The sequence below is a fragment of the Eptesicus fuscus genome, chromosome 5 (genome assembly GCF_027574615.1).
Source record: "Eptesicus fuscus isolate TK198812 chromosome 5, DD_ASM_mEF_20220401, whole genome shotgun sequence".
In the NCBI taxonomy this organism is placed as follows: Eukaryota; Metazoa; Chordata; class Mammalia; order Chiroptera; family Vespertilionidae; genus Eptesicus; species Eptesicus fuscus.
The window spans coordinates 30,367,815-30,390,823 of NC_072477.1; the positions used below are offsets into that span (position 1 = coordinate 30,367,815).

The 23,009-nt window shown below is 43.8% G+C and overlaps 1 protein-coding gene across 1 annotated transcript in view; it reads right to left on the reverse strand.

Moving 5' to 3' along the window:
- The window catches only part of SYNE2 (spectrin repeat containing nuclear envelope protein 2), a 307,542-nt gene that overhangs the window by 91,674 nt on the left and 192,859 nt on the right, over nt 1–23,009 (reverse strand). Inside the window, exons 59-67 of the mRNA XM_054715998.1 lie at nt 20,963–21,085; nt 19,578–19,760; nt 16,451–16,582; nt 13,335–13,538; nt 12,692–12,766; nt 10,921–11,028; nt 7,767–7,883; nt 4,185–4,415; nt 669–851 (exon numbers count right to left, since the gene is read on the reverse strand). Coding sequence (XP_054571973.1) covers nt 669–851; nt 4,185–4,415; nt 7,767–7,883; nt 10,921–11,028; nt 12,692–12,766; nt 13,335–13,538; nt 16,451–16,582; nt 19,578–19,760; nt 20,963–21,085 — 1,356 coding nt within the window. The remainder of the gene's footprint in view (nt 1–668; nt 852–4,184; nt 4,416–7,766; nt 7,884–10,920; nt 11,029–12,691; nt 12,767–13,334; nt 13,539–16,450; nt 16,583–19,577; nt 19,761–20,962; nt 21,086–23,009) is intronic.

Below are 23,009 nucleotides of genomic sequence, written 5' to 3' on the forward strand. Positions count from 1 at the left end.
ACCAGCTGGGGCAAATTTTTTTTAAAAGGAATATATTAGGATGAAAGGGGAACCATGTGGCTTGTCTACCTGCAGCTCATCTTATTTCTGTGAATAAGAGTCCTCCAAGTAAGAACAACCGTCTCATAAGTACAGATGCAAATCTTAGGTAATCAGATCCTATCCTATGTTGTACATTTGCATTTGTAAACACAGAACACTCTTAAGTCACAAGAACACTTTAACTATTATGATACTATGATCAGTACATGTGAATATTTGTAAACGAATAACAAAAGTACCCTAGAAACGGGTGAATGTTTCTGATGTCAAATTTTAATCTTATCTATAAAAATGTTGTTTTCCAGTCCATTGGAGTCACAAAATTTCTTTGAAATGCGTCCTTCTTTTATGAAGAAGGCTTACGCCAGACCTCACTGCCAGTAAGATCAACCCAATCAAACCGACCCAAACCAAACCAGTGCCATCACTAACCACCTAGATAGGAAAACTGAACAGCAAAATGAAACCAATAACAACAGGCAGTGCACCTGTCCTTTACAGTGTGAAGAGGCGCAATCCTCCCTTCCTTAGGGTGATGTCTCTGTGGTTGCTTCAGCATCTTCACACCTGATGGGTCTACCGTAACCACACATCCGCACACCTGTCTGTGCACAGCCACATCTTACCTGGTCCTCGCTGTATTTCTCCTGAAGCATCAGCTGGACTTTTTCCAAATTGCACTTCACAGTTTTTAGTTTCAAGGCCAGTGCTTCGGCCTCCTGTTGAGTGGCTCCGCTGTCCGCCAAGCCCTGGTCTCTGCAGTGCTCCAACAGAGAGGCCACCTTGTGCTCAATCTCTGTGAGCATCGTCTAGGAAATAAAAGCATCGAATGAGTCATAGTTTTGGTCTTGAATCGGTGTTATATCCCAATGTAAGTTTGATTCACGCCCTCTCCCTAAGTGTATATAAGAAGTGCCAGAAACACAGGTTGGAAGGGATCTTGGGTGTGTGTGGCGGGGAGGGGACAGACTTGCACATAATGCCTGTTTTTCAACAGGGTTGCAACCAAACCAACCCAAATTGCAGCTGTCATTCTCTAAAGCAAGTGACTCTATAATCACTTTAGAAAACACAGCTGAATGTATGCAGCATAGCACAGTGGTTAAGAACACAGACACTGGAACCAGACTACCTGGGTTCATATCCCAGCCCTGCCACTTGGTAGCCGGGTAAACTCAGGCACCTTACTTTGCATGCGTGTGCCTCTACTCATCTGTAAAATGGGATTATTAACAGAACTTACCTCCTGGGGTCACTTTGATGAATTAGAGTTAAATCCATGCACTTTGGCCAGTGCTTGATACATAGTCTGTGACGACTACTACTTTTTTCCACCTTTCTAAGCTTTTTCTGTTGCACTGCAAGTGTTGAGTAGTAATTTAAAAAAAAAAAGAATTCCACGAAACTCTTTGAAAATTCTTTCCCTTGCTCTTTTTCCTTTTCTTTCTCAAGCCAAATAAGTTTCCAAAATACCAGAAGAAGGCCACAGAGGAAACCTAAAACACTAAGTCATTGATAGAACTGGCCAACTTACACATGGGTCTAAAAATAACTCAGGTGGATGAAGCAAGTTTCCCAGTAAGTCACCGTCACTGTATTCCTCTTCGAAGATCAAGTCTGCCCTGTTCTGGGGCTCGGGAGCCCAAACAGTCGTGCCAACCGGCTGGGCACACAGTGCGGCAGGCGCATTCGGACCCACCGTCCCGCACTGTGGTCACCTGTGCTGAAAACTCAGTGTGTGGCTAAGAACGGGGTCAGTTCTCTGGGAGAAATATAAGGAACAACTAGCCAAAAAAATTTTTTTTTTTTCAAATAGTATGCCTTATAACTCCTCCATGCAAGCAAACTCCTTGTAGCCTGCGTAGACTCTTCTAAGCTGAAATAATAGGAACTCACAGATGTTCGAGTGGCTGTAAACAAAGTGTACTAGAATTCTGTGCTTGGTTTTCCCACTTAGCTGCTTTATATATACTTTTTAATATGTTCATAACCCGTGATTCACTTAACAACAGGAATACTGTTAAGCTTTTAAGCTATATCCAGTTCTTCACTTTCGTAATTAATATTGTCATAAACATTTTTATCCTTTTTTTTGGGGGGGGGGGGTTATTTTCAGAGGGTAAACTTAAAGTAATGGTCAAAAAATATTAGGTCAAAGAGGATGAACATTATTTATGCTGACAGCTGACCCTCCCTGAACATTGAACCAACAGACAAAATTATCAGACGTTAGTGGAGCCATTTCTCCAGGGTTTTCTGGGATGATATCATTTTTGCCAATGTAACGTAGGAACAAGACAGTAGCTGTTTTGATTCACATGTTTTAAATAATCAAGGCTGAACATTTCTTCTCAAATCACCGAATATAATTTTTCCCGACTAATCGGCTTGCACCTGTCCTTTGGACATTTTCCCACTGAGAACTTAGCGTTTTTACAGACCACGGAGAGGCTTTTTGTGTTGCAAGATTAAACTATATGGGCATTGGTGTTATGTAAATAAGCCAAAGACGGCCCCTAGGTTTCATTATTCACAGCAGGCCAGGACCCTTCGCTCAAATCCCGCTGGCCCCAAACTCAAAACTGGACCCCACACCGGCTAGCCATGGTTAAGACAAACTCGGGAGCCCCTGCTGCCCTTCAGGGTTCGCAGACATTACCTAGACACACAAGACTCCTCTGGGTTCCCCATCCACAGGGAGTTTCCTGGTCCTCGTCCCCTTCCGGGTGGTGGCCCCACCCCATCCCATGCCTCTAGGTCTCCTGAGGCGGGGGACTTCCCAGTCCACCGAGATCCTGCCCAAATAAAGCTCCTTGTGTACTATCGCCACCTTGTGGTGGAGTCTTTTCCTTGAGCAGCCCCCAAATCCTTGAACCCACCCGTGGTCCAAGCAGGGAATTGGGTGATGATCAAGGAATCGGGATGGGGTCCACCCAGGCAGCAGGACAATCAATTGGCAAACTGACCCTGGATGGCCTCAAGGGGCTGGTACTCAGCATTTGAAAGGCCACAGCTCAGTTCAGCACAGCGCCGTTCTGTGCTGCAGCACTGTCTTTTCCAGACTCCGGGGCCTCATGGCTTCTGGACTTTTGGCTGAGATCAAGTCAGACTTCCATGCCTCGTCAGCCAGGCCAGGCGGCTAGGACAGTATTTGAGTGAACCCACCCCTCAGAGCTGACTTTTAGGGCCAGAGGTGCTTAGCTGTCCAGGGAAGGAGGTCAGTCTGCCTGCCGGGGGCGGGGTGGGGGGGCCCCGCTAGGCAGGCACTGGATGTTGTACGACTGTGGGCCTGAATGAAAGAAGGAGAGGCGTGTCTGACTTGGACCTGGGGTGGGCTACCCCTAACAGGCTGAGCTGGACAAGCTCGCTGGGATCGGGCAGGTGATACGGGGGTCCTCTGAGAGGATGTCCTGATCCTTGGGGACCACCGCGGCAGACAAATGAGCCAATCAGGCAGAGACGCTGGTCCAAGGCTGGTCTCGGCACCACTGGGGGAGGCGTACTCAGTTATGCTGCTGCGAAATCATCATTGTAGTCCCTCCCGGGAGGGATGCAGACAGGGATTCCCCACCTGTAGGCTGAGCCTGCAAAGGTTACTCCAGTGGCTACAGGCAAGCACGTGTATACCCCGGCCCCGCCCAGGGAGCAGCCGGAGTGGTCACAGTGAAGGGCAGCAAAGCCCTTGGATGCTGGGTCTGCAACCTTGCGAATCAGGATTTTCAGTTTCGTTTCCGATGAATGAAATTTCAAAGAACTTACTAATCCGAATAAAAATGACAGCATTTATTAAGCACTCTTTATATCCTTCATACCTCAGACACTGCATTTTATGCCTGATCTCATTTAATCCTGGCAAAGTCCTAAGAGATAACCTGCTTATGAAGGAAATGAGGTGACAAGTTCACTTCCTCAAAAATGTGGACTCCAGATTCTGCGCTCTCATCCACTCCCACTGTCTCCCCAAATACGCTGTTTACGTGAATCGTTTCAAATAGTTACCCCGAGAACAGAAAGCTGAGGCCAAGATAACCGTCGTGGTCGGAATAACAGGAAGAAACACACTGTCGCTTTAAGAGAAACTGGCAGAGACACTAGGTGACTGGTGAGGAGGCAAGCCCTGAACTCCAACCCATCAGCCTTACCTGGCACCCTACCAGCTGCTGTTCCACCACCTGCTGCATGTCTGCGTTTAATGTTTCCGGCTCGAATGCCACGCTGGCTTGGTGCAGCCACAGCTCCAGCTCGGCCACCTGGGTCTTGCAGGCATGGAGGACGTCAGCAGGCTCGGGTCTAGGGTTCTCCGCCGGGGGATGAAAAGCTCCTTGCTCGACGGAAAAGCCCAGGGCTGCAGCCTTGATAGGAGGTGTGGCACCCTAAGATAAATCCACAGATAATCCAGCAGTGAAAAGTCAGGAGTCCAAAGTTTTCAGACTCGGGCTTGCAAAGACCTGTGGACTTGCAGCATTTCCCCAGTTAAGAGAAAAAAATACACACACACACACACACACGCACACACACACGCACACACACACGCACAAGAGCAGAAGAAAGAAAAGAAAACTGCACCTCCACACTCATAGCAACTATCACGTGACCCGGCGCCCAGGTCTCCAAGCAGCCGATCGGCAGGTACACAGGTACAGTGTTCCCGGACACAGAGGACGCAAACAGGCTCCCAGGGCGTGCGACGCGGGCCCCGGGAGACAGGTGAGTGTCGTGAGAGGGTGTGCGTGTGGGTGTGTGTCTGAAACACTCCGGCGAACTGGCCGGTGTTTACAGTTGCGTGGCACACAATGATTGAGCAATGCTTACATTGCTGTGCGCTCTGTTCAAACAACAAGGAGATCTGTACACACCGGCGGGGAACAAGGAAATATACACACACTCTTACCATCTTCTCAGGTGGTTCACTAGATTATACAGTATTGTAGCTTTCCCTTTCCCCCAGCATACATGCCATTACTCATCTGTACTTGTAGCTGGAGTCTAGTCATGAGCTCCCGTGAGGTAATCTGGAAACTTTTCTCCTACTCTTCAGAGGGAATTCCTAACACTAACTTTCACCTTCTGGATACTCAAATATTACTGAGTTAAGGACCAGATGCTGATAGTAGAGCATAAAAAAAAGTGTGATGTGTTCTTTTCATACTGAAACAACAAGGCTGCTTATTGGTCCAGTAGAAACATTTCTTCTAGATAACAGACGAAAATATTCTAATAATTCTACAACAGATATTTTCAACTTGGAGGTAAGAGATGATCTGATACAGAAAGATATTTGCTTTCCACATCCTTTTCCAGAATAGCCAAAGAGTATATTAACCCTTCTAGAAAAATTTCTGTAGGACTAAGGATTTGTGTTTTGTTCCACAAAATTATTGATCAATACATATCTTATTATGTTTAGGATGAAATACAAAGTTTTGTTTTTTTTAAATCCTCACCCGAAGATATTTTTTCCCATTGATTTTTAGAGAGAGTTGAGGGGAGGGGTGTGGGGTAGAGAGAGAAAGAAAGAGAGGAGAGAGAAACATTGATGTGAGAGAGACACATCAATTTGTTGCCTCTCACAGTGCCCCAACAGGGGCCAGGGAGCAAACCTACAACCCAAGTATATGCCCTTGACCGGGGACTGAACCTGCGACCCTTCAGTGTGCGGGCTGATGCTCTAACCACTTAGCACAACACTGGCCAGAGCAAGAATCACCTTCTTAATTTAGAAGCGCTCCCTTGTTTTCTCTGCAGTTCATACACAGTCAGTTCCATTCATGGCTTGGCCTGTTTTAAACTTCTTTTTTAATTCTCATTTTTTTAAAAAAGCAACAGTAGTGTGATTTTACTGCCAGACATCAATTTCTAGTCCTCTGATTGTTTTCTAGCATTTAGATATTGCTTTTGTCTTATTGGCAAAGATTTTGGGATCCCTTTTTGGTTACCTGAGATAACAATCTGCTAATATTAACATTTTATTAATATTGTGTAACAAATGGACCTTCCTTATTTATTTAAAAATATTATGTGAGCACCCATCATATGCCACACACATTTTTAAAAAGACAAGATTTAGTTTCTTTGCTTTCTCACTAATTCACTGAATTCATGAGGAAACAGGAAGCTCGGTAACTAATCTGGGTTTTATTTGCTAGTTATTTGAACCTGAAAAAAGAAATACAGAGGTAAATGGAAGAGAAAAGGAACATTTGCGACCACAGAACGTCAGTAGCTGAAGGTACCCTGGGGAACCTGCCAGCAATCGGTTCACCCACCTCTTTTTAAAGTCAAAGAAGCTCAAGTGCACTTAACGGCTTAGTCAGTTCACACACCTTCTACCTCAGCACGTTGCTTCTGAGGAGCTCAGGCCCAGACGTAAGGTGCTTGCCCAAGGTCACACAGCTCTGTGATCTTTTAAGTCTGATCCCACAGTTATTTCCCCACAATAGCACTCCTGCTCAACATCAGTAGCACCCCTGCTAAATGACAGCCCCAAACTCTGAACGCAGAGGTTTAAATGAATGCTTTATGATTATACACCTTGGGGGGACTAAAAAGTATTGTCACAAGTATTTCATGTGATAGAGCCACATCATCTCTGTGGCATAGCTGTACATTAATTAATATCGAATCCTTCATTGGGTTATTATGAGCCAGGCGGCTGGGCTCCGTGTGATGCACAGACCACCTCAGCATGGCACACCACAAGCCCGTTATTACTCCCAATGTACAGAGGAGGAAACTGAGGCTCAGAGGGGTCACAGAAATTGCCGACGGTCACCCAACCAGTGAGTGGAACCAGGATTCAATCCCTGCTTTCATTATGCCTGAGAGGCTACACGTCCACATTCTTGACATAATTTAGCCCACCCTCTGGTATCCAAGTTAGCCTCTCAGTGAAGGTCATACCGCTTGATTTCTGCATCAACACATCACTAATCTAAGTAACAGGAGCCGGTTAAAATATAAGCTCATTTTTTTTTTTTTTTGCTGCAGCTATGCATATTTCATGCCCAAGTGCCAACCCTTTAAATTTACTACATACTACTTTACAGTCAATTCTAAAAAACATATGCATGTCTCCCCGTTTCTCACACACACTCACACACTCTCACTCTCTCTCTCTCTCTCTCTCTCTCTCTTTATAAAATGCAAAATTGCCTGGCTAAAGCGCAATACCTAACTGCGCTTGCACAGATACTGGACACGCTGCTGGGGCAGGGAGGTGGAATTTTATTTAGTGAGGCCAACCCTACCTTGGTTTCATGTCTGTCAGTCCTAAATATTCAAATTAGGAAAGCCGATTGGAATATTCCAGGTTTGATTCCTTATTCCTCACCTCACAGACGTACTTTTAATCCCTGAATTTTGATTTCCTCATTTGTAAATTTATGATAGGTATTAATCTACCTTTTAATCTGAGGATTAATCAGCAAATATAGATGCCTCTTATGTAATGGGCTGTTGTTAATCAATAATAGCTCTCGTCCACTTTCACGGCCCCCATAAGGAATGTCTACGGCAGGAAGACGTGGTTGTTAGTGGAGAGGCGAGTTCACCCTGACAAAGGGTGAGCGAGGGTCATGCTCTCCTCCCATGTGAACATCTGATGGCAAACCTTCCAGTTCTCCGGCTTGACCACACACACGGAGAGTATCGCCAAACACAGAAAGCTTGTCACCTCTAGGTGCGCGGCTACCTGAGCAGTTGGCTTGTGACCAACAGGGACTTACCCCTTCCGTTTGGTCGGGGCTCGGGGAAAACGCTGGGCCTTGCTCAGGGTTTAGTGAGCCTGCTGCAAGAACTTGTGCCGCGGAACTATCACACGTGCTGATTTTCCCAGCTGCCTCCTGTGAAGAAAAGCATCAGAGGTCTGGAAAAGGTCCTAGAGGTCCGGAAAAGGTCCTAGAGGTCCGGAAAAGGTCCTGTTCTGTGGCCACGCAGGCCACTCTTCCCGCACCTGCTCATTTGACAAATCGCCCACTTGCAGAAATGTCCGGAGAAGTCAGGTGCATTCAGGAGAAAAGTTTGTTCATTAGGGAAACAATCACCTTCCTCAGGTTTGTCTTTATTGGAAAGATCTCTCTTCTCCAAAGCTCTCTGGTTTATGAGGAGCACATATGGAATCCAGAGAATCATGCACTTCAGTGGATTATTATGAGAATTGAAATTAAAGGAGATTGTATGATAAAAGCCACATTTCAACCAGTGGGAGAAAAGATGTATTTCTGAACTTGGGAAGAACTACCCAGGCATTTCATGAAAAATATTAACTAGATCCTGTCTCACTCTGAACAATGAATTCTAATATTTAATGTAAATGTTATACCATAAAAATTCTTGAAGAAAATATGAGTGAATCTTTTTCTAATGTAAGAGTAGGGAAGGACTTTTAAAGCATGACAATAAAGGAAAAGAATGTTAATATAACAACAAAAATAATGTGTACCATAATCTATGTTTAAAGAGAAATAACAGATTGGGTAACAACTTATAAAGTGTTAATATCCTTAATATATTAATAACTCTGATAAATCAGTAATGAAAACATCAGCCCCTCCATAGAAAACCAGTCAAATGCCATGAATAAACAATTCACAAAATAACACAAAAGCCTATGAGCACCTAAAGAGATATTCAACGCTCCTAGAATATAAATTTAATTTAAACTACTAGCTAAGTTTGGCTAAGATTAAAAATATTCAATATCGCCGAAACCGGTTTGGCTCAGTGGATAGAGCGTCGGCTTGTGAACTGAAAGGTCCCAGATTCGATTCCGGTCAAGGGCATGTACACTGGTTGCGGGCACATCCCCGGTAGGAAGTGTGCAGGAGGCAGCTGGTCGATGTTTCTCCCTAATCGATGTTTCTAGCTCTCTATCCCTCTCCCTTCCGCTCTTAAAAAATCAATAAAATATATTTAAAAAAATATTCAATCTCGCCCTAGCTAGTTTGGCTCAGTGGATACAAGTCTTGGCCCGAGGACTGAAGGGTCCCAGGTACTGTTCTGGTCAAGGGCACATACTTCGGTTGCAGGCTCAATCCCTGGCCCTGGTTGGGGCACATCTGGGAGGCAGCCAATCAGTGTGTCTCTCTCACATAGATGTTTCTCACTCTGTCTCTCCCCCTCCTTTCCCCTCTCTCTAAAAAAAAATCAATGGAAAAATATCCTTGAGTAAGGATTAAAAAAAAAATTAAATTATCAGCCTGGGGACAGGAAAGAGGCATTTCTGAGCACTCTGGGTAGGAATAAAATTGATATAGTCCTTCTAGAAGGAAGTTTGATAATGTGTATCACATTTTAAATGAATCCAGCACTTTCATTTATTAGGTTAACCAAGGTTGAAAAATGGGAAAATGTCACCTACACAAATAATTAACATAATGTGTGAAAAGAGTATGGGTATTGTCATCAACCAATCTGGGTTGCTCTACTTATAAGTTGTATGATCTTGGACAAGTTAACTTGGGCACGGAGTCTCATTTACTTCATTTTTAAAATGGGAATATAGTCTACCTCACTCATACTTGTGATGATTAAACAATGACACATAGTATAAACCATCCAACAGTTCCCAACAGAAACGTCACTTTTCAGTTCTTTGTACTAAAAGCAGTCATTGCCATTAAAAAGGTATGAGCCGCCGAAACCGGTTTGGCTCAGTGGATAGAGCGTCGGCCTGCGGACTGGAAGGTCCCAGGTTCGATTCCGGTCAAGGGCATGTACCTTTGGTTGCGGGCACATCCCCGGTGGGGGGTGTGCAGGAGGCAGCTGGTCGATGTTTCTCTCAACGACATTTCTAGCTCTCTATCCCTCTCCCTTCCTCCCTGTAAAAATCAATAAAATATATTAAAAAAAAAAAATAAAAATAAATAAATAAATAAATAAATAAATAAATAAAAAGGAATGAGCCAAGAGCTACAGGTAAAGCTTGGCTTAGCTGGCTTGGTTTAACTTTTAACTAAAGGTAAAATTTGAAAGGTATGTTGGGATCATGAAAAGTCTGGAGTGCCAGGCTAAGAAGTTGGCGTTTTATTCAGGAGATAATCAGAGTCATGAAAGTTTATTGCAGATGGTTAATGGTTTTATGAAAATCCATCAGTATTGTACGGGACGTATCAGGAAAAATGACTGGAGGCTGTCGCCCAAGGAGAAGGTTACTCCCAAAGTCTACAGAGGAAGTAATAATTGCCTGGAATAGGATGATGGCAAAAATAAAGGCAGAGACTGGAGATGCAGGTACAAGTAGAGCCCTGGGCCAATGAAATGAAAGGACTGGCTGGACCTGGGGGAGGGGCTCGCCCTGGGCAGGAGGCAGGGGTGGGCAGTGTATGGATCCTAAGGATGAAGGCACGTTTCAGGAACAAGGGAAAAGCACTGTGCTTACGTCAGCTTGTGATTTTCTAAAGGGAGGGCATTCGCCCTCTGTTCTGAGAGATTGGAGAAGACTTAGAAGGTCATTAGGAACAAAAAAACTCACTTCATTCATTTATCTCATACACCACTTTTTTTAAGAAAAGAATTATGCAGAGACCCCTCCCCCAGCTACTCCCCAAAGAGAGGTGTGTTAAACACTCTGAAACACTAGGGTGAACTTTTTGGGTGATCCTTTGAGATTTCTGTTTTGTCAGTTTGGATTGTCACATACTGAGTTTTCCTCAGAAAAACACTCTCCTTTCATCACGGAGTGTAAAATAGAAATGCAATGATAAGCAAGGACTTGGTGGCCTTTGCCTTTGTGCAGAGGTAATGGTGACAGGCTTTCGATTTCCAGCCCAAGCAGGCTCCCCGCCTAAGCATTCTTCCAAACAAGAAGCTCTTTCCCTTGACTTCCTCACCTTTCCAGCCCTGCCCGCCCTCCCCATCGTGTGCCAGGCCCACCATTACCTGAATGATCGTGCCAGAGGACGAGGATGCTGTATCTTCCTCCCTGTCCTTGTCATGCTTCCAGAGGAAAGACCAAGACCCAGAAGATGGCTTCGCTTTATCTCCGCTCTAACACAGTAATCAACTGATCAGCAGAGGGAAGTGATTTCCTACCATTACAACCAGCATCCTACTCATCCCTTTTATACAAAACATCGCTGGCCAGGCAGTGTAACTGCAGCCTTAATTCCACCTCTCCCCCTAGTTTTCATCTCTTTTTCGGGCTCACTAAATCATGTATCTCCAAATGGGGTTGCTCTTCCTGAAGCCTAAAAAATACTCTAAGAAATTAGGTGTCAGCCCTGATCAGGTGGCTCAGTTGGATGGAGTGCCGTCCTGTGAACCAAAAGGTTGTGGGTTCAATTCCTGGCCAGGGCACAGATCTAGGCTTCGAGTTCAATCCCTGGTCTTAGTGCATGTGGGAGGCAACTGATCGATGTTTCTCTTGCACATTGATGTTTCCCTCTCTGACTCTCTCCCTTCCTCTCTAAAAACATCAATAAAAACATATCCTTGGGTGAGGATTAAAAAAAAGAAAAAAAGCTGGGAGTCAGCTCACATTAAAACTGCTTTAGGAATTTAATTCACTTTGTTAAATGTAACCTTAAAGGCTAATTTCAATACAACAGGCTGATGAACGTAAATTTTTGCTGTTGTTGTCAAACACAAACGGTGAATGTTATAAACGTATTCGCTCAAAGCAAACACAGGTCTCAAACGAGAGTCATAGGACGTGCACGCTTTTCTTGGCCCCTGGTACCCCCTTTATTCTGAGACTGTCTGATGGTCGGAGCAGAGTACACCTGTATTCAGCTCCACCGAGTCCTAGTGCTATAGGACAACAGGGTGTTCTGTGTGACAATGGAGCTATTTAACCATCTATAAAATGAGCAGTGAAACGACTGGTCGTTACAAGTGAGACAAAAATATAATTTTTTTTCTTTTGGCACAAGATCCATGTTAACTTTAGTTTTTAAGGTATGAAATAGAAATTGGAATCAGGAAAGACAACTGTCTCATTCAACCAGTTCAAATGCAACAGCATTAGTTGCTAACACATCTCTTCCTGTCCTTGGCGATGCTGTTTTAGATGACAAAAGTAATTCAAATGTGAAAAACTAAAGTTCTGGCCCTAACCGGTTTGGCTCAGTGGATAGAGCGTCGGCTTGTGGACTGAAAGGTCCCAGGTTCGATTCCAGGTCAAGGGCATGTACCTTGGTTGCGGGCACATCCCCAGTAGGGGGTGTGAAGGAGGCAGCTGATCGATGTTTCTCTCTCATCGATGTTTCTAACTCTCTATCCCTCTCCCTTCCTCTCTGTAAAAAAAAGCAATAAAATATATTTTTAAAAAAAAAACCAACACCCCCCCCTAAAAAAAAACCACAACAACACAAACTAAAGTTCTGAAAAGCACAGCAGGAGTAGCAACCAAACAGCACACTCTCCAAACGTCAGAGAAAGTACTCAGGAGTCAGGATGCGACAAAGAACTTCATCTCCCTTCTGCCACCAAGAGTGTCTGAATTACATTTATCCCACGCTGGCGGGAAGTAGGTATAGAGGCACTTAAACAACGTTAGTAACAGAAAAGAACTACTTCAATCCCCCTTATAAAATACAGGCATTAATTTAAAAAATCTTTGTGTTCCCTTTCATTTTGAGATCTTCCCACTGACCTTCTGGTAGAAGATTTCGGTTCTCACAAAACTTGACGAGAGAATCATTGTCCTTACCTCACTCTTCAGGGAGCTCTCTTCCGCCTCTTCCTTGACCGCTGGCAGGAACGGCAGGGAGGCTCTTCGGTTCAGCTGAAAGACAGGGCACCCACTTGCGGCCAAGCTCATTCAACACCGCCAGGACCCTGCTGGCTGCATTTCTACGGAGCTACGTTTTCATTCGCTTTATCCAAGATGCCCACCTACACACGTAGCCCTCTGGGTCTGGCAACTCCAGACCAACACCATGCCTCAGTCAAGTCTCATCTCCTTTTCATTGGCCTCGTCCTCTGTGGCTCCTTACCAAACAATTCAAAAATGTGCTTCCCTGACGTGCATTCAGGGTGGGCTGGGAGAGGTGCTGGCCTCATTTTGGAGTCTGCAATGGGCTGTTCAGCAAGAAGATTTTTGAAGAGTGGCTCCCACCCACCTGCCTGAGGAACTTCATCAGCAGCTCCGTAAGGAACTCGGGCATAAGAATTCTGTGGAGCCCAGAACAGACGCCCCCTGAAGACTTAGATTCACATGGAGGAGCTCCACTTTCTAAAATTCCTTTCCTATTGGCCATAGACCCAGACGCCACAGGTGTTCAGGTGAAAACGACTACCCACGTGAAGCTCTTACGGAATGTGGGACCAGCATTAATGACAGTCATACCCACCTTCCACTCAGACACATCCCTCTCGGCCACGCCGTCGTCTTCCGATGCTCCTGGTGACAGCATTTCCTTGTCTTTCTCTAATTCTTGCTGTTCCTGCTGTAAATGCCGGTGAAGGTTTAGTACGGCGGCCTTTAAGTCCACCAGCAGGTCTTCCTTTTTCTGGTTCAGACTCATGATCTGCTTTTCAATGCCTTCGACTTCTCCCTGTGCAGAGAGAGTGCACTGCTTGAGGATGTCGGAGGCCTGGGCGTGCCCGCAGGAGCCGGCCTCCATGGGGAGAGGGGATGAAGGTTTGTCTGTGCTGTTGGTTTGCAGAGCCAGGAGCTGGTCTCCGGAACAGTCTAGTTCTGCATCCTGGCTGCGTTTCCCAACGACCTGGGGAGGCTTATAGAATGCCCTAGCCTCACCTTAGACCTTGTCAGTCAATCTCTGGAGGCTCAGAAATGTGTGACAAGCTCCATGAGTGACTGTGATGTGTGCCCGTGGTTGGAAGTCAGGGCTGTAGTGGCCACAGGACTGATTGGCCACAATCCACAGGGTCAGGGCCCGGGAGCCTGCACTTTCCCAAGCACCCAGGAGATCCGTGAGCAGACTAACATTTGGGAACCACTGAGAGAAAACAAGGTTAGAAATCTCACACTTTTACTATTGCTTTTGAAGCCTTCTTTAGTGTTACTGAATCCATTTCCTTTTTCCTCACGGCCAAAGCTTCCTACCAAATGGGAATAAATAAATAAAGGTACCACGAAGTGTAACTCACTATGGGAATGACAGGTGACTCCAAGCTTAGCAACGGTACTTGAAGACTTCGTATGATGGCTGTGTGGGATTACATGTCTTATGCGTGGTAGAATGAGATGCCCACTGTCTGTCTATGATGATTACAGAATCATAGACGCGGAAGAATGGCAGGTGTCATCTAGTCTGACATCCTCCTCTCTAGCACCCCTGAAAGGCATCACTGCCTGCCTGAGCTTTGCAGTAAGTGCTGAGTCATAAGACCTCCTGCTCCTTTTTTTTTGCAAACCTTCAGGCATTTGAATTTTGTTCCTTATGAATTCATTAAACCTCCCTCCCTCCCTCCCTCTCTCTCTCTCTCCTTCCCTCTCTCCCTCCCTCCCCTCCTTCTCTCCACCCTTCCTACAGATATTCGTAGTCATTCATTATTTCATGGACAGAGAAACTGCACATGTCCACACCTGTAAGCGAGCGTTCTGAGGTCCAGAGGAAGCTTTCCCCAGAGCTGCAGCTGTGAGAGCACAGACCCGGCCCTCCTGACACCAGCCCCCATGGCTCCCCGACTCCTGCACACACCCCAACCCCCACATGTCATTCTGTCTGAAGGTAATCTTCTTGTGATGGCTTTGTGATGTGAGAACTGAATTAAATCGGAGTAAACACTAAACCTCACGGGGACAGTGCCTACCAGCGAACGTAGTACCACGGCCATCAGATGACAGACGTGGAGGAACGGCGCCTGCAGAGCCTGCGCGGTGGGCGTCTGCAATATTATCCAAATGACCACGCATGCTGCCATTAACTCACTCATGGTGGAAAGATCCATTCAAAGTACGGGTGGGGCAAAGGTGGGTTCACAGTTGTTCATATGGAAAATAATCAATTAATAAATAATAATACAAGAATAAACTCTGTGTTTCACGTACTCACAACTGTGAACCTACTTTTGCCCTGCCCTGTACAAGACAGACCAGGTCAGATACGAAGAGTTCACTGAATAGCTTCCGATGCCGAACTTGTAAGTTCTACCTGTTGGAGGTTAGTGTAGTTTCAAAGAATATTGACACTTATTCAGAAGGGTCATTAAAATATTCCCCTTTCCTATGTACATGTCTTGAGAGGTTGGATTGCTTTATATACTTTAAAGAAAACCACAGAGCTCAGCGGATGGAATGCAGAAGCAGATGAGAGCCTGGCCAGCCAGACCTTAACGACATTTGCAAAGCTGTACAGTATTCCTCTCTCTGCATATTTTTTTTTCTGGAAAATATTTCTTCTATAAAACTGTTATTTCTATTAATATGGAATGGGTTTATTATTGTTATTTTAAAACTAGTAGCCCTGCGCACGAATCCATGCACCAGTAGGCTGCTGCCCCCCTCCTCCCCCTCAAAGCTTGCTGCCCTGCCCCCTCCTGTAGCTCTCCGGTGGCCCTCTTGTAGTTCGCTGCCCCACCCTCCTGCAGATCCGTGATCCGGTCTTTACACGGTGGGTCGTTACGCCTCAGGGAGTAACAGATAATTAGCATTTCCTCTTATTACAGAGGATAACTAACCAAATATTTTTTTCCATTTCTGAGCTTTAATTTCTTTCTATTTCGGTAGATACAACATAAATTAAACTTCTTTTGGGGGGGGGCTTCAGATTTTCGAATGTGAAGGGAAATGTGACATTTTTATAATACTGAGTCTTTGTTATATTGGGTCTGCCTTATCGAGTTCATCACTTAACAGCGGTGTCACCTTGGATGCCGCTGGTTCAGCCGTGAGGTTAAGGAACGTGCCCTAGGTCTCACAGCTAGCAAGTGGTGCAACCTGGCTTTGGATACGACAGCACTGCCCGAACCTGATGGCAGGAAAAAAGCAGCTCTCTACAACCCTTGCCATACAAGCAGGTTTTTTTCTTTATAGAAGTTCTGATTCAAAAACTAAAACGGAACAACCCCTACCGTAGAGGGTCACCGTGCAAACCCCTGTAACTGGGTGCCCCGGACACTGGTAGTTATGGCATAAGGAAATACTGCTCAGGAGATGGAGCTCTTCATTACAGCAGCGACCTGGTCTTGACCTCTAAAGGCCAGCCCACACCGCGTGACCCCTACCCTAGAAAGCTAGCCAGAACGTCAGGTTGTCCAAACATCCCGTGTTACATGAGCTGCTTCGGTATCAGAGCAAATTCAGGTCAATTTGCGCCAAGCTGAGGACGGGGACACTTGATAATGATTTTCACCTATTTTACAAAATAGGAATGGAAAGTAAACACACTCCCAAAACACCTTCAATCAGAAGAGAAACGGAGGAAAAAGACTGTACCGTCACAGAGGCTTCTAGGCACCAACGGCTTAGCAGATGGTTGTAGGATGAATGGAAGACGCATACCTGCACGTGCGGCACACTGGCAGCCTGGTCTGGTGACGTGTCTTCAGGGGAGAGCTCAGCTGAGTAATTATTTAACATCTCTTTCAAGTGGTCTATTTCCTCATCACATTCATTAGTCTGCTTTATGGCTATCTATAAAATAAATCCCAAAAAGAAGAACCTTGGTCACATCTAAGGAACAGATCAATGGACTGCTTCCAGTGTCCAGTCCCCTCACAAGTTCCAATCCATTACAGCAAATATGCACCCAGACAGATTTCAATAGGAAATGGTAGCCTCGCCCAGCCGGTGTGGCTCAGTGATTGAACATCGACCTACGAACCAGGAGGTCATGGTTCGATTCCTGGTCAGGGTACACGCCCGGGGTTGTGGGCTCGATCCCCAAATGTGGGGCGTGCAGAAGGCAGCCGATCAATGATTCTCTCTCATCATTGATGTTTCTATCCCTCTCTCCCTTCCTCTAGGAAATCAATAACAGTATGTTTAAAAAAAGAAAAGGAAGAAATGGTAGCCTAAATATAGAGGACAACACTGGCAAAGCTGGCACCGGACCTTCATGCTCTACAGATGTCGGGCACCTGTGCAGTGCCTGGAGTAGAGATCTAAGTAGACACAGCCTTGCTCTTAAGAATTTCCAGTCCGCTGGGCTTATTCTGGAAAGCATTTCATGGCAGGTTCATAGAAAGTTGCTAAGTTTTATAAAATTACTGATAGTTGCATATGCCATTTAAATTCATTTTTCATGTGAGGCTTTCCACACAGAAAGGTGACATTACTGAATCAGAGCAGAAAGGGCATGTAAAGTGAGACATGACAAGACTTTCCCATTTCGGCCACATCCTCACCTGGTATCCACTGGGACCAGGAAGGCACATTTTATGAGTAAAAGGTTGAGGGTTCGAGAGCAGTCTGTGAGTTGGCAGAATAAAGCAAAACTAACCAGAACAATACTTGGAATCTAGTGTTAAGGGAGCAGGAGAGCCTGAAGCGGATCATAAATAATATGATCAAAGTAGGATGAAGGGAAGAAATGGACTTCAAAAGCAAGTCTAGAATTTCCTTGGTACGCTTTCACAATGAAGCAACATGTCTTTTAAACTACAAAGTTTCGGGCCCACACAGAATTCTTCCTTGTATTTTCTTTAATATTTAACCATACGTTCAGCTGCAGGCTGGAAATGAATAACTATGCTCGCTGCACACACCTGTTCCCCAGCCCACTCTAATGAGCAACATCCCATTACTCGCCCTGAAAGTGATTTGTCTCGTTTTCCACAACGAGAGCACTTCCAATATCTAAAGCAGGAATTAAAATAAATGGACCGTATTCTAATGCTTTTCATTCTCACTGGCTTACTTAGCTTTGAATTATGAGATGACATCTGATTTCCACCAACACAGTAAGGTGGAAAATTTTAGCAGCGCAGTTTGATCCCTAATTTGACACAAAATATAATGTTGTCTTCTATTTCCCTCTTTCATCTTTTGAAGAAGCCACTTTTGAGCACAGTTAGGACTGTTATTTTCTTTTACTGACCAGGAGACCAGGAAGCACACAAAAATTGAAAGTAATAGATCAAATTTTACATATCTCCTGGCCGGGTGGCTCCTTTGGTTAGAATGACATCCCGATACGCCACGGCTGCAGGTTCAATCCCCGGTCAGGGCACAGACAAGAAGCAACCAACGAATGTATAAATAAGTGGAACAACACATCGATATTTCTCCCTTTCTCTCAAAAGCAATATATAAAAATATTTAAAAATCTTATACGTTGTTCTGGTTTCTTCTATTTATATTGTTAAAAAATAGTACATTGAGTCCTGGCCAAGTGGCTTGATTGATGAGAGCGTTTGTCCCAAGACTGTGGGTTTGATTCGCAGTCAGGGTATGTACCTAGGTTGCAGGTTCTATCGCCCCAGCCAGGGAGCATATAGGAGGCAACCGATCAATGTTTCTCTCTCTCATTGCTGTTTTTTCTCTCTCTCAAATCAGTAAACATATCCTCAGGGAGGATTAAAAAAAAAAATAGCACACTGACTGCCAGATCTCCTTCTCCCTGGGGGTGCTAGGAAATAACGCCAGCAGATCAGTGGCCAGGCCAGAGAGACTAGATGAGTTTAGCCTCCATGTAGAGATTACAGTGCCCTGACAATCTTAGGGGAACACAGAGGGGCCACCTAAATGTGAATGAAACTTAAGAGGGAGGAAGAAAACAGTTTTCTTCCTATAATCAGGCAGTAGCCGGGGGAAAGGGAAAATAAACCTTTCCTCCTACCCCTGACTCATCCATAATCAGGAAACGCAGGAGAAGGGGATCCTACCAAGGGGACTGAAAAAAGTGTGTGGAATTTAAGGCTCTTTAGCAACTTTCTGTTCTTGTGAGAGTGGCTGTTGCTATAGGAATAGAAACCAAAGTGAAATGCAATTTCTATCTAATGATGATGCCTGACGAGACTGGAACGCAAACCAAATGTAAGGGGTGGGGTGGGGGGAAGGAACTTCTGAGGAGAGACTGAAAGAGGTCATCCGTTAGGAGGAAGAGACTGGAATCTAGAAACTCAAATTCTTGTCCCCGTTTGTGCACAAATGAATCCCAACACAAATGAACTCGGTGCTCTTTAAGCGAGTCGTCTACCTTCTGACACTAGTCTCCTTATAGGTAAACATAAGATGTATTGAATGCTTGAGAATAAAATGAGGCGATGAATAGGAAAGTGACTATTATGAGAAGAGATTATTATGGGGATGACTATTGCATGAGTCTGTCGACCTCATGAGATTGCAAGTGCTCTGTTCAAGTTTGAATCTCTTCCCACGGCATTTTATCCACGTAGGTCTTCAACAACTGGAGAATGGAATTAAATAGACCATAACTATGCTTTAATGTCTTCAACCAGAATAAGAGTTAAGAGCTGAGAAAATGACCTTAGCCCCATACGAGCAAGAAGATACACACTCTTACATCAAATGGGTAATAGCACAGGAAGAGGCCAAAGAGAATTAACCCAGGCAGCATCTTCCTGTCATGGGAATTTGATCTACCCAACCACTGAAACTGAAAACAAAACCAGCTTCTGCTGAATATGCTCACCCAATAAGTTGGCTGTCCTCATAAACTACTCACCTTTAATAACTCATTTTGTTCCTGAGTCACGTTTTCCAACAGCTTTATATCTTGTAAAAGCTGATTTGTCCGCTGAAATACAGGCAGGGGTTTCATTCCCGTCTGGGGTAACCTCAGTTCCACTTGGTAAGACATTATTTCAGCAATGGTTTTCTTCATAGGGTGTATATTTTCAAGTATGACCTTAATTATATCAGATAACATGGTTCACAAGTGAAAACGATGCCACCGCAAAGTCTAATTATTCAAAACTATAATAGGGTATAATTTATTCTCTATAGGTCTGATTTTTAAAACATTTCCTTAGCTCAGATTGAAAAGGGTTACAATACTACTTGTGATCTGGTAGTTAAAGTTCTTAGGAAAGAATGCCTGGGGCAAGAGTCACCTCCTAGCTCTAAATTATGCACATGGACAACCCTTTCCTTCTTTCTCTCCCCCCTCCCCACCCACCCCCTGTAGAACTGTTGTTTTGCTTTGTGAACTGTCACCAGGCAGTGAGCTGTGTAACAGCAGGTACTGCACGTACTCACTGTCATAGGAGCCGCACCTAGCACGGGCCTCCCCACAGAGTGAGTTCTCAAAAAATGCTTATGAATGAACAGCACAGTCCTGTCAAAAGTGATACGTCCCAAAGGTGTAATTACTTTGCTTTAATGACACCTGACCCATAGAAACGTGGATTTACATAATCAATTCATGAGAAGAGATTATTCACTTTGCAAAGTACTGCATATGTATCATTTCATTGGATCCTCACAACTGCCCTGGGAGGTAGGTATCAGACCTGCCATTTCACAGGTGAAGAAACTGGGTCTCAGAAGTGAGAAGATGGAGCTGAGGTCAGATTGTCAAGAGCAGGGCTGGGATGAGAACCCAGGCCGCCTGACCCCAAACACATGCTCCTAACCACTGGGCGAATCAACATCTGTGTGCCAGTTAGTGCTCGGGGCTCTATGTACATTAGAACTGCCCAACGCAATCGCTGCAATGCCAGTGTGCAGATATGAAAGACAATCCAAGAAATGCTAACTCACAGCTCAGAGTCACAGAGCCAGGAAGGAGCATAGCTGGGGCTGGAACTCAGCTCTCCAGACTTAGAGTCTCAAGCTACTTGGACTATTAAACAACGAGGGTTTACTTCAAACTTTCCAAACTTTGAAGTTTTTAGAAGCAATTAAATGAAAAAATAACCTATAGAAGAAGTATCTTCATATAGGTAGTACTATATGATTTGAGACACGATTTTTATAGTCATTCATAAATATCTCTTTCAAATTTATTGTGCTATTACTGTAGCAAGACTAAATACTTTTTATTACATATCTAAAAACAAACATAGTAAGTGGTATGAGAAAATACTTTAAATAAGGATCCATGCTTACCTCCCCATGCTTGAGATGTTCTTCTGGTGAAAAATCAAATATTTCTTTTGATAACAGAATAGCTTTGATTTTTGAAACTCTTTTCTCCATTGATTTTAACTCAGTTTCAATAGCAACCACATCCTAGAGTTTCAGAAACAAAAACACTCATGCAGTATATGCTGTATGTTAATAATCTACACAACACAATTTATTGCCATTCATTTTATTCTGATATTTAACCAAAATATGTTTGCCACTTTAATAGCTCTTAAAAACTAAACAGGTGCTACCCAGATAATGTTGATTGTTTTCAATAAAAAAATGTTATTCTACTAATAGCATACTATACTACAAAGCATGGCTCACACATTGTTGAGCTCAAGATCCTCATAAAGCCAGTTTTCAATTACTTATACCGTGGGAGCAAAAGTGCAGATGCTTCTTGACTTAGGATGAGGTTATGCTCTGATAAACCCATTTCAAATTGAAAATATCGTTACGTTGAAGATGCGTTTAATACACCTAACCTACTAAACATCAGAGCCGACTGAGCCTTCAACATGCTCAGCATACCTACGTGAGCCTACAGTTGGGCAAAAGTATCTAACACTGAAGGGAAGCTAACTGGGAGGGGCGGTCACTGCCACTGCCCAGCATCACAAGAGAGTATCTGACTGCATGTTGCTAGCTGGGAAAAGATCAAAATTCAAAACCTGGAGTATGGTTTCTGTTGAATATGTATCCCTTTCACGCCGTCGCAAAATCAAAAAATCTTATGTGAAACGACTGTAAATTGGGGACCGTCTGTAGTGTACATCTGAATTCATTTTTAAGCAAATCCTCCATGATCTATAATCTCTTTAGGTTTATCTTTGGAATGTGCTTAAACACTCGAATACAAGTGGGTCTAGCATTTTATACATTCCCACCACTTGAAGTGAAATGATAAAGTCACCCTTGGGAACGGAACACACAAGGAGCTGGAAAAGGGACAGGGTTTTCCTGCCAATCCCCTAATGAGCTGTTGCCAAAGAGTCCCTAACTACTTTAAAACTTACTCCGATTAATTTAAACAATAGGTCATTTGTCCAGGGGTTATTCTCTTACCAATGTCAACCTCTAAAAGTTGGCCAAGAATTTTAAAGTGAAAATGCTGAGATTTGTGCTATAAATAAAGCCCACATTTTGCAGTCCACTCCCACTGTAAGAGGGCCTTCAGACCTTTCCACTAGATCTCAAGGCTGATACACTGTGGCAATTAAAAAGTTGAGCTAATAGTGAAGGGGGCAGAAACAGCCACACAGAAATAGACTGAGGGTTTCAAATTATAGCAGTTTGGAGCCATTCAATATAGGACAAAACGTAACTATAAACTAGTAAAGCAGTAAGCATAGTAACTTTATAGTGATATATCCAAATTACAAGGAAACGTTAAATTATATTGAAATTATTGTCTGCACTTTATATTGAAAAAGGTACATAAAAGTATACAATGTATTTTAGGATAATTTCCATCAAAAATTGTAGAAGCATTTAAAACTTTTGGAATATGCATCACTAAGAATATTTAATGTTATTATTCCCTGAAGTTACATAAGTGTCGTGTAGGGAATGTAATTGAGAAACAAAAGATAAATAATTAAGACTGACTGTTCCTGCTTTTGCTATGGTAATTAATCCTTAAATAAACACGGCATTATGTTTCAAGCTAAAATAAATAAAGTTATTTAAAAATCCAGTGGCTGGCATATAGCAGTCCCTCAATAAATATTTGCTATTGGTGAAGATTTGTGAGGTTATCTGTTTTAATTACCTCTTTGCTAATCTTTTACTTCAACAATATCTCCTCTCAGACAAAGAGAAAACACTGGGCTTATTTGATCAGGATTCTTCCCTTTAAACAGTCCACTTCTGGACTCAGAAGGTGGATATGATTTTTTGTAGTAGTTGCACTAGAGGGTTGCAAAGTCAAATAAAATATAATTCAAGAAATAAGAACACAAATGAGAGATAAACAGTACCAGGTCAATGTGTCTTCCTATAATTAGCAGTTGATTAGCAGTAT